At 39.6% G+C, this 16927-nt stretch overlaps 1 protein-coding gene across 14 annotated transcripts in view; it reads right to left on the bottom strand.

The window, feature by feature from the left end:
• The window catches only part of LOC149240432 (nudix hydrolase 19, chloroplastic-like), a 391868-nt gene that overhangs the window by 317620 nt on the left and 57321 nt on the right, over positions 1–16927 (bottom strand). For 11 of the 14 annotated variants that reach the window (XR_016246532.1, XM_089373710.1, XM_089373698.1 and 8 more), the window contains exon 3: positions 6700–6795. The exons of the other annotated variants lie outside the window; for them this stretch is intronic. Coding sequence is in view for 10 of the 11 variants with exons in the window: in XM_089373710.1 (XP_089229836.1) it covers positions 6700–6795 (96 nt within the window). In the remaining variant the exon portion in view is untranslated. The remainder of the gene's footprint in view (positions 1–6699; positions 6796–16927) is intronic. 14 annotated transcript variants of the gene reach the window in all.

Here is a 16927-nt window from a genome sequence, read left to right as displayed (position 1 = left end):
TAAGGAAAAGAAGTAAACTGTTATAAGCATAGAACATACCATAACTTAACACTACTGCAAGGTACACTACCATTAGATCGTTGGTTTCATTGGCTGCTACAATGGGGTGGAATATCCATCAAATGGATGTTAACACGGCATTTCTAAATGGGACCACTAATGAGGAAGTGTACATCGAACAACCTGAAGGATTTGAAGTGAATAGCAGGGACTCTCATGTTTGCAGACTCAAGAAGGCCCTATATGGCTTGAAGCAAGCACCAAGAGCATGGTATGCAAGAATGGATGCATATCTTCTCAGAATTGGGTTCGTGAAGAGTATTGTTGATCTGAATCTATGTATCAAGGTCGTGAATAATGAGCCCGTTATTATTCTAGTATATGTGGATGATCTATTCATCACTGGTGTAGAACGAAAGAATCAAGAATGCAAGAAGATGTCGGCATTTGAATTTGATATGAAGGGTGTAGGACTGATGCATTACTACCTAGGTCCAGAAGTATGGCAGAGACCTAGGAAGATATATTTGGGGAAAGGAAAATGCATCAGCAAGTTATCGCAGAAATTTGGGATAATGGACTCCAAGCTGATGGTTACTCCTATGATCAGCAACCTCAAGAACTTGAGGAGCTCCAACTCTAGTCTTGTGGATCCTACCTCATATCATCAGTTGGTGGGTTCCCTGATGTATCTGGTAAATACTAGGCCAGATATATGTTTTGCAGTGAACATTCTTAGTCAGTTTCAGTTGCAGTCCCGTCATGATCACTGGATAGTTGCCAAACATAAATTGAGGTATCTTTGTGGCACTATACATCAATGCCTAAAGTATGATAGTAAGGAAGTCAAGCAAATTGGCTTCACAGACTCTGACTGGGGTGGCAGTGAGACCAATGGAAGGAGAACTACCGGAGGATGCTTTAGTCTAGGAGCTATTATGATCTCATGGATGAGTAGGAAGCAAGATCCCATTGCATTGAGTAGTGCCGAGGAAAAATATGTCGCTGCATGTGAAGTAGGAAAAGAGGTTGTTTGGTTAAGGAATCTTCGGACAGATTTGTTTGAGAAGTCTTTGGGTCCTACTATGATTAATTGTGAAAATCAAAGTTGCATCAAGATGTCTAGAGATCCCGTGTTTCATTTGAGGACGAAACATATCAATAATAAGTTCCATTTTATTAGGAGCTTGGTGCAGGATGGGATCGTGAAGTTAGAGTATGTTCCGACAAATGAACAAGTAGCAGACATACTGACAAAGGCTCTTCCTAATAAGAAGTTTGAATATCTAAGGAACTTGCTGTGTTTGGTAGATTATTGTGATTATATTAATGATAAATAAATGGAAGAGATTTGTTGAGGCTTTGTGAGTGAAGCATTGCCTAGGGAGACATCAGGCCGACACTCTGTGTTGATGTCTGGAATCCCAAAATTGAAAAGGTGGTGTTGTTTATTGAGCTCATTTTTGAATACACAACTATATGTTTGGGTTGGTGGTTAGCAAGTAAGCTTGATGGTACCTAGAAGAGCTGAAAGCTTGAGTACACTTTTGTCCCACTTGGATAGATTGCCCTGGTCATGTATCTAGTCCATGGCATTGCGGTGCCTAAATTGTTGAGTGAATGTATGTATAGATTTCCCTGGTCACGAATCTAGTCCATGGCATTGCGGTGCCTAAAGGTTCTTCATGTTTTCATATAGTTTGAAATCTTTTGTATATGTACAATATGAATACCTCCCTAGTTAAGAGGGGGTGTTAGAAAATGTAACTATGTTCGGTCTTCAATAATGTACTTGAGTCATTATGTAATGTACTTATCAAAAGAATAAAGAAAATAATTTTTATTATTGTAACAATGACTTATTAAAGCATGGGTTTCATGCTTGGGTCATCATTATATTAGTCAAAGTCTCCATTGTGGACTCCTAGGATTAATATTGAGTTTATAGAGTCATTGTATATTCGAAGAGACCCTTCTTGGGCTTTCGAATCATGTAAAAAGGTTTTGTATCAAGTCAAATATGAATTATGTGTCCTCCACATCATGTCGGCCTAAGGACCCCCATTCAACCCACAAGAAGCCTATATATTGAAGGAGGTCAAAGTCATTTGGATCACTCACTCTCAAGGAAGTTCGATATCTCAAGAAGAGTTGGAGAAGTGCAAAGTTTGTTGCCAGGAGGACGAAAGAAGTGCGAGTTTGGGGGAGTCTCTAGAGAAGAATAAAATTGAGCTTTTGGTGCCTCTCTCTCTGTTTCGTGGTTTGGGTTAGGAGATCGAAGTCTCCTAAGATTTCGTTGTTGTCGGAAGTTGCTGCCTAGTCGAAGTTGCTGGAAGGAGTCGAAGATCTTGGAGGCTGACATGGTGTGGAGGGAAAGTTTGGTCTTGGTCTAGGGTAAAGAATCTCAAAGAATACTATTGAAAGGAAGAATCATCTTGATTGGATGTTTCCCTAGAGGGGGGTTTTTCCCTGGCATGTGCCTATATCTTATGTCTCTTGTTTTTGTGATCTTCATATATGCATAATTGCTTGATGAAAGATAAGATAATAAAGAAGTAAAAGAATCCAACACACTCACAAGTAATTATCAAGAAAGGAGAATCAAACCCTAATAATATCTTTGATTTTCCAACAAATCCAATGCGTCTTCTCACCTTCCAGTACAATCAACCATTAGTGCAATTGAGTAATTAAGCTTGCTAAACAAGGGAAAAAGTGGACACTTCATAGTGGCATGCCCTTCCAAATGGGCTTCAATATGTACAAGTGTTTCTTTGCTCGACAAGAGAGGTTAATAAAGGACCCTATTAGATGGTTTCAACCTCTAAGGGAGTGACAGGTCCATGGTACATCCATCAAATGGCAGGGTTCAAGTGAGATAGTGATGGAACAGAATGGGAGGGCAAAGGGAAGGCTCCAAGCCACATGCCATGGTACAAGGGTACTTATGATGAAGGAAGCCCACACCAGGGTGTATGAATATAGGATGGAGCAATCATGGTGCATGAATTACGCCGGCCTTTATTTTTCCACCCTTCTCATATGCCTTATGCCTTTTATTGATTTTTCTTCATTTTACTGCTCGGGGCTCAAGGGGATGAGAGAATGATGTGTAAGATGTAGCAGTGAATACCCCCTTAAGGTCGGGCAATTCATAGCCCACCATGGGTTTGGGACAATCATAGGTTTTTTAATGATGCAGGGGGCACTCATAGGGACCCTAGGAACCAGGGTGATGGCCATAGTGATAGGCGATAGAGCTCATGTTTGGCTTTTGCCCCCGTGCTAAATTCTTTTGTCCCGAACATCTTTTGCATGTTATGTTACATTTCTTGTTGTATGTGGCCAAATTATGCTTTTATCTTTCTTTTTAGTTGCATCAATCTCCAGGCCATTGTTCTAGGCCAAACCCAAAGTGTGGACAAGGGGAGGGGGAGGCTAACACCTTATGGACCCAATGGACAAATGTGGACCCAAATGGGGAAAATTTGAACATGGCTAGTAATGAGTGAAGCGGAGTGAGATATATGGTATCGAGAAGCAGGACCACACAGCCAAAATCGAGGTTTCCCATGTAGTGCCACTCCTAAAGCTAGTAGCCAATAAAGGAGACCCCACGGGACTAGGATAGAAGATTAACCCCCAAGTTGAGGTAAGGGAACAAGAGTACAGTGCAAGCCCATTCTTTCCACCGAATCCCCCCACTAATCCATGTCCAGATGTATCCAAGAAAAGCAAGCATAAACACCCAATTACATAATGAAAAGTCATACCTTCAGGTTTGGAAGCCCCAACTTCAAACATACAATCATAACAAATGAGTGAGGGCACAATGGATGGCTCAAGTGGCGGAAAATAATGGCACATCGAGCTATCTAGTGGCTCAAAGGGGCTATTGGTTGTTGGTTGAAGACAAATCTAGGAGAAATTTTCTCCTATAGGGGTCACCCACTGGTGGAGGGTAACAAGGTAATAGCTTGCAAATCTAGTTTTTGAAAGTTTAAGCAATTGCAACTTGGAGTAAGTGCCATAAAAGTAGTTTACCGTTGTACGCCCTATGACATATCTAATGAGTTGTTTCCCTCTCTTATATAGTTGATTAATCCATCCACATTCTTTATGCTTCACAATGTCATGCATCAAAAGGTTCAATGTGTGCACCAAGCACTCGAACCAAAAGATGTGTGGATGAGTTTGCCCAATGATTTTTCCTGCTCCCTTACAATTTGTTGCATTATCAGTGATCACTTGAACCACATTATTATGACCAACATCATTAATTGTTTTCAATAGGAGATCAAATGTTTTGAGAAGATGCAGTGATGGAGGAGCAGCCACTCAGTTAGTGACTCCCAGTACAAGGAGATTTCAAGCCAAGTGGGCAAACGAGTTGTTTAGGGGGGATCAAGAGAGAGTTGGACCTCCCAATACCACATTCAGGCGGAGTAAGCAGCCACAGAGGTACACCGAGTAATGACTGAATTGATAGACTCCAAGCCAAAGGAAAAATTAGTAATAGGCTCAAATGGGGTGTACAAGGTGGATCATAGGAGCATGGTTGGAAGGAACATGTCTTCAAATCAAATTCCACAGTAGGAAGTAGGGAAATCTTATAGATCAAAGGAAGCAGTTGCAACAACGGATAACCTGGTGATGTTGAAGACAAATCTAGGTGGAGGATGTTCTTCCAGAAGTACCTTCCTTTAAGAGGGAATGTTGAAAACGTAGCGAAAAAAGGACTTATGGCTTGTACCTTAACCAATGAAGACCTCAAATTGTCTTTCTCCCATTATGAGTCGAGCTCATGATTTAGACTTCAATTAGGATGAGTTATTTCCACTTTACTGGAATAATCATCAAGTTAGCATGTGCACAGTTAGATCTTCAATTAAGTGGAGTCTTCATCAGTTTGACTACAGAACGAGGTGGCAGTTACCAGTTTAGTTAGAGCAAGTTAGTCTTCAGTCTTGATTGAAGAAAGAATGAGTTAGTCTCCAGTGTTGATTGGAGAGAGAACAAGTTAAGAACTCCAGTGTTGATTGGAGAAAGGACAAGAAGAACTCTCAATTAGCTCTCAATCAGAACTCGACTTCTAAAATATAACTAGGCCTCGTTGCATGTTCGAATTGGGTCTACAAGGAGGAGGATCAAGGCATTGGAAATCATAGGAAATCATAAGTTTTGTGCACAAGGTTTGTGAGACAAGACAGTTCACAAGTTTGTGAGAGTATCTTTGATTGTGGAGAGCATAGACCTTGTGTCCTAAGAAATAGCAAATCACAAGTGCACTAGGATTTAGGAGTTTGATTGTGCGCATTTTTGAGGAGCTGGTGTCCTAAGAAATAGGAGGAAAGAAGTGCGCAAAGAAATAGGAAGACTTGAACTAAGAAATAGGCGCCAGACTTGCACTAGGAAATAGGGTATTTTTGCAAGGAAATAGGGCTGCCGAGTGCGCAAGAGAATACGAGCTGGGATAGCGAATTAAAAAGGCAATTCAAGGAGGCAGCAAAGGAAGAGTTGTGAGCTAGAGGGCCAAGATCAAGCAGTGAACAAGGCAAGTTCAAATCAATTGTATCAGCTGAGATTTATGAGAGGAAGCAGAATGCTTTCAAAGAGGCAGATAGCAAAGGAAGAGTTGTGAGCTAGAGGGCCAAGATCAAGCAGTGAACAAGGCAAGTTCAAATCAATTGTATCAGCTGAGATTTATGAGAGGAAGCAGAATGCTTTCAAAGAGGCAGATTCTTTTGTAATAGATCCAATTGCTCAAGGACAATCAATAAAATACCACATCAAGGAAGCAGGTTTTCCCTGATGGATTTCCTGAGAAAACAAGTGTGTCAATTTGTGTGCATGTGTTTTTTTATCTCTGGTGTTTTTATTCCACTGCTTATGAATTGTTAAGAAACTCTATATCTTGGTGAAAGTAAACTAGTTTTCAGTTATTCATCTAAGTAGTTGCAGAGTTTCATGGAAATTTAACACCAAAGCCTCCTCAGCCACCCACTAATGGTTAGCAGTCAATGCAGCCAACAAATGCAGATTCCTCATTTACTAGCTGGGGCCCTGCCCTAGATGATGATGACCACCTCCCTGCCAAAGTTGGTGTGATTACTTACTTTATCTATGCTCAATCTATGACCCTATGTTCATTGCTGCTGTGACTCTCTGGTCTTTAGACTCTTACCTAATATGTGTGTGGTTGCAGATGTTTTGGATCAAGCCAGCCCATGTTATTTTATGGTTAGCTGTTGCTCATGCTTGTGGAGGCTGCTTTGGTGGCTCGCTTTTTCATATTAAAGAGTTTTAGAAGCTGACTATATCAATAATCAAAGGAAGATAAAATTCAAAAAAAAATAGATGTGTATCGAAAAAAAGTAAATACCTGAATACACCTACATGGCTGCCATGAAATAGCCTACTAATTATAGATTCTTACTGATAGCTAGTAAATAAACTGAGTTTGACATCAAAAAACTGCATGAACAAGGTCTTTATTATCATGTCACACAGTATACAAGTTCAGAAATCTATCAATCCAACTAAGAAATGCAACATTCAAAACATTTCAGAATCATCAGTTTCTTGCAAAATAAAAACACATAAGTCAAACCTATCATGTCTACCTAAGATCATTATAATTTCAAGTTTTGTTAGTGCCCCAGCAATCACCTCAGAATTTGAAATAAAGTTTAGACTTACCAGAGAATCAGGGCTCGAAAAAGCATTTAGAAGCCAAGAAGACTCTGTACGATACTCAGCAGCACGTTTGATTCCTGAATCAGAAAAACATATGGCCTTCCCAAGAAGAGAAGAAAATGTTGATCATACTATATACTATCATATAAAAGACACCATTGCATATACAGTGCTTGAAACCTTTAGTGAATATAAGCTCCAAATGATAGCAACATAAGCTATATAATCTATAGATGATTACTTCCGAACTCATGAAAGGGAATAGGGTTCCCAAATATTGATGTGCATCTAGAACATTTACTAGACAAGTTGCATTAGGAGTCCCAAGAATCACATCGATGGCCATGAACACAAACTGATTGCACTTATACAATACAAAAATAGATCTACAGAATTGACTTCTAGTCAACTCAAGAGGGAATAGAATTTCAGAGTTAATGTCTGCATACCATAAACCTCCCATTGTTACAGTACAACAATCAATAAAATTATTTTTTTTCCTTTCCTGTGGAAACCTTGAAAACAATATAGGGACATGCACATGTGAAGATCACCAAGATAGGATATCAGCATAGCTTTCTTGACATGTTTTTTATCAATAACTATCTAAAATCAAGGGGAAAATGTCAATCAAATATGTACATAAAATTTAGCATAAAAATGGAACCCCTATGATTACCATGTCTACATAAATGATGAAACAGACTAAACAGCCTATACAATCATACAAATAGAAGATTCTGATTAGCAAGAAAAGTACTCTTCAATTTTGAAGCTATTCTGCATATATTGATTAACCATGTGCCAAATAGTAAAAGAAAAGGCTTCCCTATTTAATCCGTATAAGTAAAACCCAGGCTGCTGTGATCAGATAGGTCTTAAGCAACATATTTGCAAACTGTTGACATAAATTTTGAACCAGTAAGGTCAGACAAAGAAGCATAAGCTGAGCCATCCACTAATATGTCAATGTGGCAGGATTCCAAAACCATGTACCTGTTACCTTACCATGTGGGTAACCACTAGGGGAACTATTTTCCCCTATTGTTTCAGCCACTGTCAACTAGGATCCCAATTCCCCACTCTTCTCAAATCACTACAAGTCACCTGAAGGGAAGCTTCCCTAAACAGCACTCACATAATATATCTCTATGGTTCTGACCATAAAGGGAAGTAGTGATTTTGCGTTTATTTTATATTGCCTACAAAGATGACACTAAACTCTATCAATTTGCTGGAAATTGCTTAACAAGAGCTCTACCAGTTGCTTTTCTTACTTCAACTCCTAATTTGCTTGATAATACTTCCCACATGAAAACTACTCGACAGAAACAAGATTGTGTTAAAGTGCTAAGTAATTATGTGAGACCTGTTGCTGCACAATACTAGCATGCCTAGTAAATAGGCTAACACTAGACGGCACAACAACAATTTGGCACTAAGGCCCACTGTCACCACAGCCTAAGTCTCCTTCTCTTCTTGAATTTTCAATTTTTCACCAACGGGAGGAGTCCCAGTATCCCTCACTTGTGATAGATGTATCTAGGATTGGTTTGAAGTGAGGCAAGGAGGCTCATTCAATGGAAAGGTTCAATGAAAGTGTGAGCTTTGGGAGAAGCTATGAAGACTTTCCAAGAAAAAACCCTTGAAAGAAAGACTACACGAGACCTAGGGTTGAGAAATTTTATGATATAAGAGTTCATCCAAGGTCAAGGTAGATAAGATAAAAGGTTGTGAATGATATACTTCAACAAGTACTAAAGTACAAACCTTCAAAGAATCCCCAAGTTGAAGGATGGCTTCTAGGGTTCCCACTTGGTGTGATAGCTAGGGCATCAATTATATTGAAATTCCACCGTCAGAATTCGTTCAAAACTCGTGTAGGCCTAGAAGAGACACTAAGGAAGAGTCCTATCCCGACAGAATTCAAAGTTTCCTCCTCCCTAAAATTTCGCACCAAGTCCGAGATGGGCTTCCTTATCCTTAGAGGGACTAAAACGAAAGGTAAAAGAAGGTGAAATAAGTATAATTTTTCAATTGTATGTGATCACCAAGGATCTAGGACCAGTGCCTAGCAATTTGAAGGATTGGAGTCAAAAAATGATATTGATTTGGTAACTTCACTCTTCAAGGAGGCGTGAAGAAACAGTTTCAACTTTCACTATCTATGGATGCAACTACACGGCAACTTTAGACTTTTATACTTCGATGGCAATTGCTATGGATTTTCAAGGATGCAAATGCAAATTATCGTCTGAACATTCATTCATTCTTTGTCTAATGAGAAACACATGCAAAAAATTCCAATAGTTTTCAATGCTTCAAACAATTCGCATTAATTAGGGAACATTTAATCACTATAAGAGAATTTTTCCATGCATTAGACATTCAACAAAACAGAAATATAGCATCATATAGCACTTAAAAGACAAAGAAGAGTATATCCATCCACAAGATTGTCAAAAAGAAGCTCCAAGAGAGAAAACAAACTTTTCCAAATATCAAAATGCATTAGCTTCATCCAAATCACTCCACAAAAGTGCAGGCCGAAAATCCTCTAATGAGGTAGCCAAAAATCCCAAGTGTCATGAATTCAAATGAGAGTGAGTCTCTCATATTTATATAAGACTCATAGGTTTGAATTTCTAAAAATGAAGACCCTATAGTTTTAAAACAAGGTAAAAAACCCTTGGTTACAAGCCAACCAAGATAGATTTACATCTATGTTGCACGAAACTTCTAAGAACCTGGCGTTTCAGGCCGTACCCGTACCCGAAACTCCAAAACTCGGCCATCATGTAATCATCTATGAGAGTTAATATTGTTAAAATTGGCAACTAGGGCCAAACTTCATGTGGTTCATCTTATTCATGGTTGATAATATTTTTATTAGATTCCTCTCATCAAGAGGTGTAAGATTGATCTAAAGATCATCCGATTCCGATAAGTATTTATGGAGATATGAATTTATTTTGATTATGGAATAATTATCAAGCCGACCTACAACTCATATAGGCTCAGAAGCCCAACAGTTGCATCTATTCAAACATCAACAGTTGTGTATAAATACAGGAGGACTTTTCCCCATTTGCACTCACTCATCTCATCACATCTCTCTCTCTCTCCTGCGCAGAAAAGAGGCTCTTCTCTATTGCGCAGAAAAGAGACTCTCTCTCACACGTGGAAGGAAGCTGTTGAACCTGAAGCTGCAACTGCAGATCCAAAGTTTGACCAGCGTTGACCATTTGATCTCCTCCTCTGAACTGCATTGTAGGTCCATCTGGACCTCCTTTGAATGCCCGATTTTTTGGTGGTGGAATCAAGCCGATCCGACGGTCGGTTTGCAAGATATCGTCTGCGCTAGATTTGATGATGAAGCCACTAATACCGATGCTACTTATCTAGGGTTTGCTACTGCTGATATAAATCAGATTTAATGTACTATTTCTCTTTGCTGAATTATTGAAGATAAAAGAAGATTTGATCAAAGGGTTTCCCCACATATTGTGGGGTTTGTCCCTAGCTAGCCGCCACATCTTGTGTCTCTTGTCTTGGCTTGTTTTCTATTGATCATTTAATGTTCTATCTGCACTTTACTTTTGCACATGTGATTGCTAATCTATGAATAATAATTAGAAAGAAAAGTAAACTATTATAAGCATAGAACATACAATAAATTAACATGGTATCGGAGCTGAGGTGAAGACAAAGCCCGAGGAAGAGCAAGAGCAATCACTGAAGAGAAGATTGGCAAGGCTATCCTAAAAGAACTATGGGGTCCTCATCACTCTTTCCTGCCGAGGACAAGCTCTATGAGAAAGCTGACTATCACGGATGGAATGTTGTGATTTCTATTTTCATCCATTCTTGAGGTAAATTGAGAGGATCTTGGCTGATTGTAGCTTTTGTTCGTCCTTAAGGTGAATTGTCCCTGATTTACCTGGTGATCTCTGTTTGGCTTTTGCTCATATCTTCTTGCAGCATCGAGATAACTCTTCGAGGTGGATGCTTGAGATGTTTCTCCATTATACCCCAGACCTGTCTTAATTAGAGGAGAGCGCTGTATATTGATGATCTCATCCAGAGTTTCAGATCCTTTAACAAATTTAAGATTGAGAGCCTTTGTTTTCTCAATTTCTTTTTGAAGCCCAACAATTTCACATTCTAAGTTTTCAAGAGATTGTTTCTTTTCATCAAGTTGGATTTGCAGAGTCTCAATGATCACATTCTTTTCTTCTAAGCATGTCTTGAGTCTAGACATCTCCTCATAATAGCTATCTATATCTAGAGCATCCATGTAATCATCATCTTCAAAAGCCATTAAAAGTTTATAGGGATTACCTCGTTCATCTTCATCGCTGTTTGATAGACCATCACTGTCTTCATGGGTGTAATAGCTCTTCTTATTTGCATTCTGTTTCTTGTTCCATCTAACAGGTTCCTTTCCCTTGTCAATCTTATCCTTATGAGGACATTTGGCAGCATAGTGACCTACTCTTCCACAAGCAAAACATTTGAAGGGTAACTTACCTCTGAATCTGCCAGTACCTCGTTGAAGATTTCTGACAAAATTTGATTCTTCTTCTTCTTCTGACACATGACTTGATTCAAGGTACTCTCCTTTGCCTGAAGCCTTGAAGGCAGCTTCTCTCCTATCTGAAGGACCTCCTTTTCTCATTTCATAAGCGGTTAGAATTCCATGCAGCTGTGACATGGTGAGAGTTCGTAGATTCTCCTTTTCTTCTATGGCGGACACTTTAGATTCAAACTTGGTGGACAAGGATCTTAGAACTTTTTCAACCACAATAGCCTCTTTTATTTCTTCACCCAAGTTTTTCATGCAGTTAACAATCTCATCTACCCTAAGGAAATAGTTAGCCACACTTTCATCATTATACATTCTAAGATTCTCATACTGAATCTTGAGGGTTTGAAGTTTAGCACGCTTTACCTGTTCATCTCCTTCGTAGCTCAAGACAATCTTGTCCCATATTTCTTTTGCAGATTTATATTGCATAGCCTTTACGAATTTTGATTGAGATAAGCATCCCAACAGAGTATTGACTGCTTTAGCATTTGTTTCATATTTCTTTTTCTCGGCCGGATCTGTAGGAGTAGCTGAAGGAAAAGTGTAGCCTGTCTCTATGATATCCCAAACTTCCGTACCAAGAGATTGAAGATAGGTAGTAACTCTTACCTTCCAATAATTGAAGTTTGTCCCATCAAAAATCGGTGGCCTGATTGATGCTTCCCTCTCGTAGTTGCTCATAATGAACGATCTTCCTTCAAGCGATCAAGCTTCTCTGAAGCACCTAGCTCTGATACCAATTGTTGAAAATAATACTGAGAAGGGGGGATGAATCAGTATTATCACATTAATAAAACTTTTTCATTTCCATATTCAGATTCATATATGCTACTTCCACAACTTCTTATGATTCAGTTAGTTGATCCTTAATGAGTGCATTAGAACATTATCAACCATATTAACAGTAAACTGGTGCAGTAAAATAGAACAGACCATCACACATAAGTCACACACATGAACACCATGATATAAGGTGGAAACCCAATGTGGGAGAAAACCACCTGCTGCAAGTCTCTATCTTCTTTCAATTAGAAACTCCTTTTACAATGATTTTGTACCGGTGCAGTCCTTTACCAGTACGCAGGCTGCAACCTGCAGAGAGCTACAACTCTCTCTCGTTTTCCAGTCTCTCCTGGAAGGGAGCTACAACCCCCTTACTTCTTTCAAGGACCACTTTTCATAAATTTTCAAACTGGATCCAAGAAGATCAAATGATCATGAAGTATAAATGATTCTTTAGAAATACCCAAACCTCAGATCAATACATGTTTTCTTTATACAGCAGATCACCCACGCGCCAACCCATGCACTAGCTATAAATAAATATCTGATCTGGTCACCTTTTAATCAGAGGTTGTATATGCCTGAATCATACCATAATGCAGAGGTCATACATGTTATAGAGCACCCAGAGGCTAGACACAAGACAAACCCAATATCCGGACCCAGAGACCTTTAGCGAATCAACAGAAGACGCTATATCAGAGTTAAGGAATGGCTGCTACTTCCCTGCGATTGGCTGCTCTCAACTGAACTGCAATACCCCCGAAGCGATGCGGATCTGCCGTCCTGCGCGCATTCTTCTTGAATTCGGTTCAGTTGATTGCTCCTTGACAGATCATAAGAATGCCGATCTGTTCTCCCTTAAGATCTTCAATTCATTCTCAATCCTTGCCACCGGATCCCCTTTTTCTTTATATAGCCATGCTTTTGATAATACCATGAATCGAAACCAGAGGATCCGAAACCTGAGGCGCAACTGTTTTGACCAATTCTCTTAAGAGAAGGCTTAAGCGGGAAAACTATGATAGCGGTCCAAAACCACAAAAGGCGGGCTTTTAACTTAATGCATCCAAACTAATAATATATTGGGTCCAATCCTTATTGCTATCGGCGCCTGCCCATCTCATGTCCGATCCGATGGATCGGATGCGACATGCCCCATTAACCAGCCTTTATTTATATATCGGGTCCGCTCCTCATCGCTAACAATACATGCCCGGCGTCTGATCCGATGGATCGGTTGCGATATGCCCCATTAACCAGCCTTTATTAATATATTGGATCCGCTCTCATCGCTAACAATACATGCCCGACGTCCGATCCATGCGATATGCCCCATTAACCAGCCTTTATTAATATATCGGGTCCGCTCCTTTCATCGCTATCGGCGATTTGAAGTGGGAGGCTTATGGGCGAACACCGCGGATGCGATTTAATATGAAATGCTTTTAATTCCTTCATCGGGTCCGACCCCTCTTATCGCAATCGGAGGATTTCACCAAAGACACATAGCCGGATGCGATATTATTATGAGCCATGTTTGATGCCACCATCGGGTCCGCTCGCAATCAGAGGATTTCACCAAAGTCACATAGCCGGATGCGATATTATTATAAGCCATGTTTGATGCCACCATCGGGTCCGCTCGCAATCGGAGGATTGGGGTGGGTGACCCTTTATGTATTCCGATATACTGTGGACGCGATATTTTTATAAACCATGATTAATGCCTTCATCGGGTCCGCTCCCAATCGAAGGTTTCAACGAAGTCACTTAGCCGGACCCCCGACGCGCATGGATGCGATATTAATATAAACCAAAGTTAATGCCACCATCGGGTCCATTGCGATATGCTTCCGGGTCACACAGCCGAAACACCATTGCGCCGATATGCCGAAACATATATATATATATATATATAATTGATATGCGATATGCCAAAACTTCGATGCCGCAATTATATTATTCATGTAACCGCCGAAAGGGGATATAATGCATATATATGTGTTTTACGCACCCAACCAACTCCCGATAATATAAATGCATGCATATATGGATTTTAGTAAGCCCGATAGCTCCCGATAGTGATAATGAATACATATATGGGTTTTAAGCACCCAAACACCTCCGATAACATTAATACATGCAAATATGGCCTTTCTTCTCTAATACATGAGTATATGGCCTTTCTTCTCTCCTCTTGGCTCTTCTTGTCCCCATCATGGTGTATATAAGAGACATGACCGTCTAAGAGAGGGTTGCCATCAAGTTCAACATATGTTCATAATGCCATAATGCCAACAATGCAGCTCCTGCCATAACTTCGGTCACAAAGCAGCTCAATGTGTTGCCTACAAAACAATCATGACTAGAGAAGCCCAAAAGCAAAGAAGTATGACTGGGATTACAAAAAGGACCTATAACAACTTCTCGGCTCTTGAAAATGAAATTGAATGCTCTATCTGTAATAAATTTGGTCATGAAGACTCTGAATACAAGAAAATCAATGGTACATCGACAGCGGATGTTCGAAGCATATGACAGGTGATAAAGAAAAACTTGAATCATACACTGCTTTAGAAAAAGGAAAGAAAGTTTCATTTGGGAATGATACTCTTGCTGCCATAAAAGGAAAAGGTATTGCTCAATTGAAAGAAAAGGTCAAAGCAGGAAATGTTTTGTACGTTGATGGATTGAAACATAATCTTCTAAGTGTCAGTCAGATGTGCGATCAAGGAACCGAGGTAATATTTAGATCAAATGGATGTCGTGTTCATGATCTTGATACAGGTGAAACAGTGATCAAAGGCAAAAGAACTCCAAACAATCTATACATATTTGAAGAAGGACAACAACAATGCTATCTGAGCAAGGATGATGAGCACTGGTTATGGCACCGGAGGTTGGGGCATCTAAGTTTTTCACAAATAAGGAAAGCATGCAAGTATCAGGCAGTTCGTGATCTTCCAGATATCAAAATTCCAGAGAATACAATATGCAAATCATGTCAGTTTGGTAAACAAACCAGGACTAACTTCCCTGAGAAGGAAGGATCAGCTAGCAAACCTCTCGAACTTATTCATACAGATGTATGTGGTCCATTTAGGACAAGGACACCTCGAGGAGAGGAATACCTTATATTATTCATTGACGACTTCTCCAGGTTTGTTTGGTTAGGACTTATGAAACACAAAGACGAAGCATTTGAGAAATTCAAATCCTTCAAAGCCTTGGTCGAAAATGAATCAGATCACAAAATTAAGTGTCTCAGGTCTGATAGAGGTGGGGAATTTACCTCAAATGAATTTTTCGATTTCTGTGAAGAGTATGGAATAAAAAGGGAATTCTCTACAGCAAGGACTCCTCAGCAAAATGGAGTGGTGGAAAGGATGAACAGAACAGTCCAACAAATGGCCCGCGCCATGCTTGATGAATCTGGAACTCCTGCAACCTTCTGGGGTGAAGCTGCATATGTCGCGGTTGTTATTCTCAACAAAACAAATGTCTGAGTAAACAGCACTCAAACTCCTCATGAGCTCTGGTATGGTAAGACTCCTTCAGTAAAGCATTTTAAAAATTTTGGAAGCAAATGCTATATTACGAATACTGATGAACAGCTTGGCAAACTTGAGCCTAGAGCAGATGAAGGCATTCTCCTTGGTTATTCGCCTTATAGTAAAGCATATAAGTGTTACAATACAAGACTTGGAAGAATTGTTGACAGCATTGATGTAGTGGTTGATGAAAAAGGATACATTCCTAGGCAAGTAAATCATGAAAATATCGAAGAAGATGAAGACTACCCTTCAAATCAGACTGATAATGAAGAAGAAGAACCTCAAGAGGCTCCAGAGGAACAGATAAGGATAGAAGAAAAGACTCCATCCAGGCATGTTCAAAAGAATCATCCAGAATCTCAGATTTTGGGGCAGAAAGAGGCAGGTGTACAAACAAGAAGAACAATAGCAGAAGCCTCAAGCTACTTGGCATTGCTCTCCTCCACTGAGCCACAAAATGTAAAAGAAGCATGCAGAGATGAATGTTGGGTCAAGGCTATGGATGAAGAACTTGAGCAGATCGAAAAGAACAACGCTTGGGAATTAGTTCCTAGACCAAAAGATAAGAATGTCATAGGGACAAAATGGATCTTCAAAAATAAGTTGAATGAAAATGGGGAAGTAGTTAGAAACAAGGCAAGACTAGTTTGTAAGGGATATGCTCAGCAAGAAGGAATAGACTTTGAAGAAACTTTTGCTCCTGTTGCTAGACTTGAAGCTATCTGAATGTTCCTTGCTCTCTCAAGCTTTCAAAAATTCAAAGTATTTCAAATGGATGTGAAATCAGCTTTTCTGAATGGAGATTTAGAAGAAGAAGTATACATTGAGCAGCCAGATGGGTTCATTCTTGGGAATGATCCAAACCTTGTATGTAGACTGAAAAAGGCTCTCTATGGTATTAAACAAGCTCCAAAGGCTTGGTACTACCGTTTGGACAAATATCTTCATCAACAAGGTTTTTCAAAAGGATCAGCAGATAGCAATCTTTATATAAAAATTGAAAATGACAAGTTGCTAATACTTGTTGTGTATGTAGATGATATTATTTTTGGCAGCAATGAAGAAACTATGAGTCAAAACTTTGCCTCGGTAATGCAGAAAGAATCGAAATGTCCCTGCTAGGTGAACTGACATACTTTCTTGGATTGCAAATCCAACAAAATAAAGACGGTATCTTCTTGTCTCAAACCAAGTACCTCAAGCAGATTTTGAAGAAGTATGGCATGGAAGATTCAAAACCAGTATGTACTCCCATGGTTATAGGATGCAGTCTTAGTGCGAATGATGAATCGGCTGCAGTTCA

Source organism: Pinus tabuliformis, chromosome 8 (genome assembly GCF_031772625.1).
Source record: "Pinus tabuliformis cultivar Carrire ecotype Pingquan chromosome 8, CPIR1, whole genome shotgun sequence".
Taxonomy (NCBI): domain Eukaryota; kingdom Viridiplantae; phylum Streptophyta; class Pinopsida; order Pinales; family Pinaceae; genus Pinus; species Pinus tabuliformis.
This window is presented reverse-complemented; position numbering and strand designations above follow the sequence as displayed.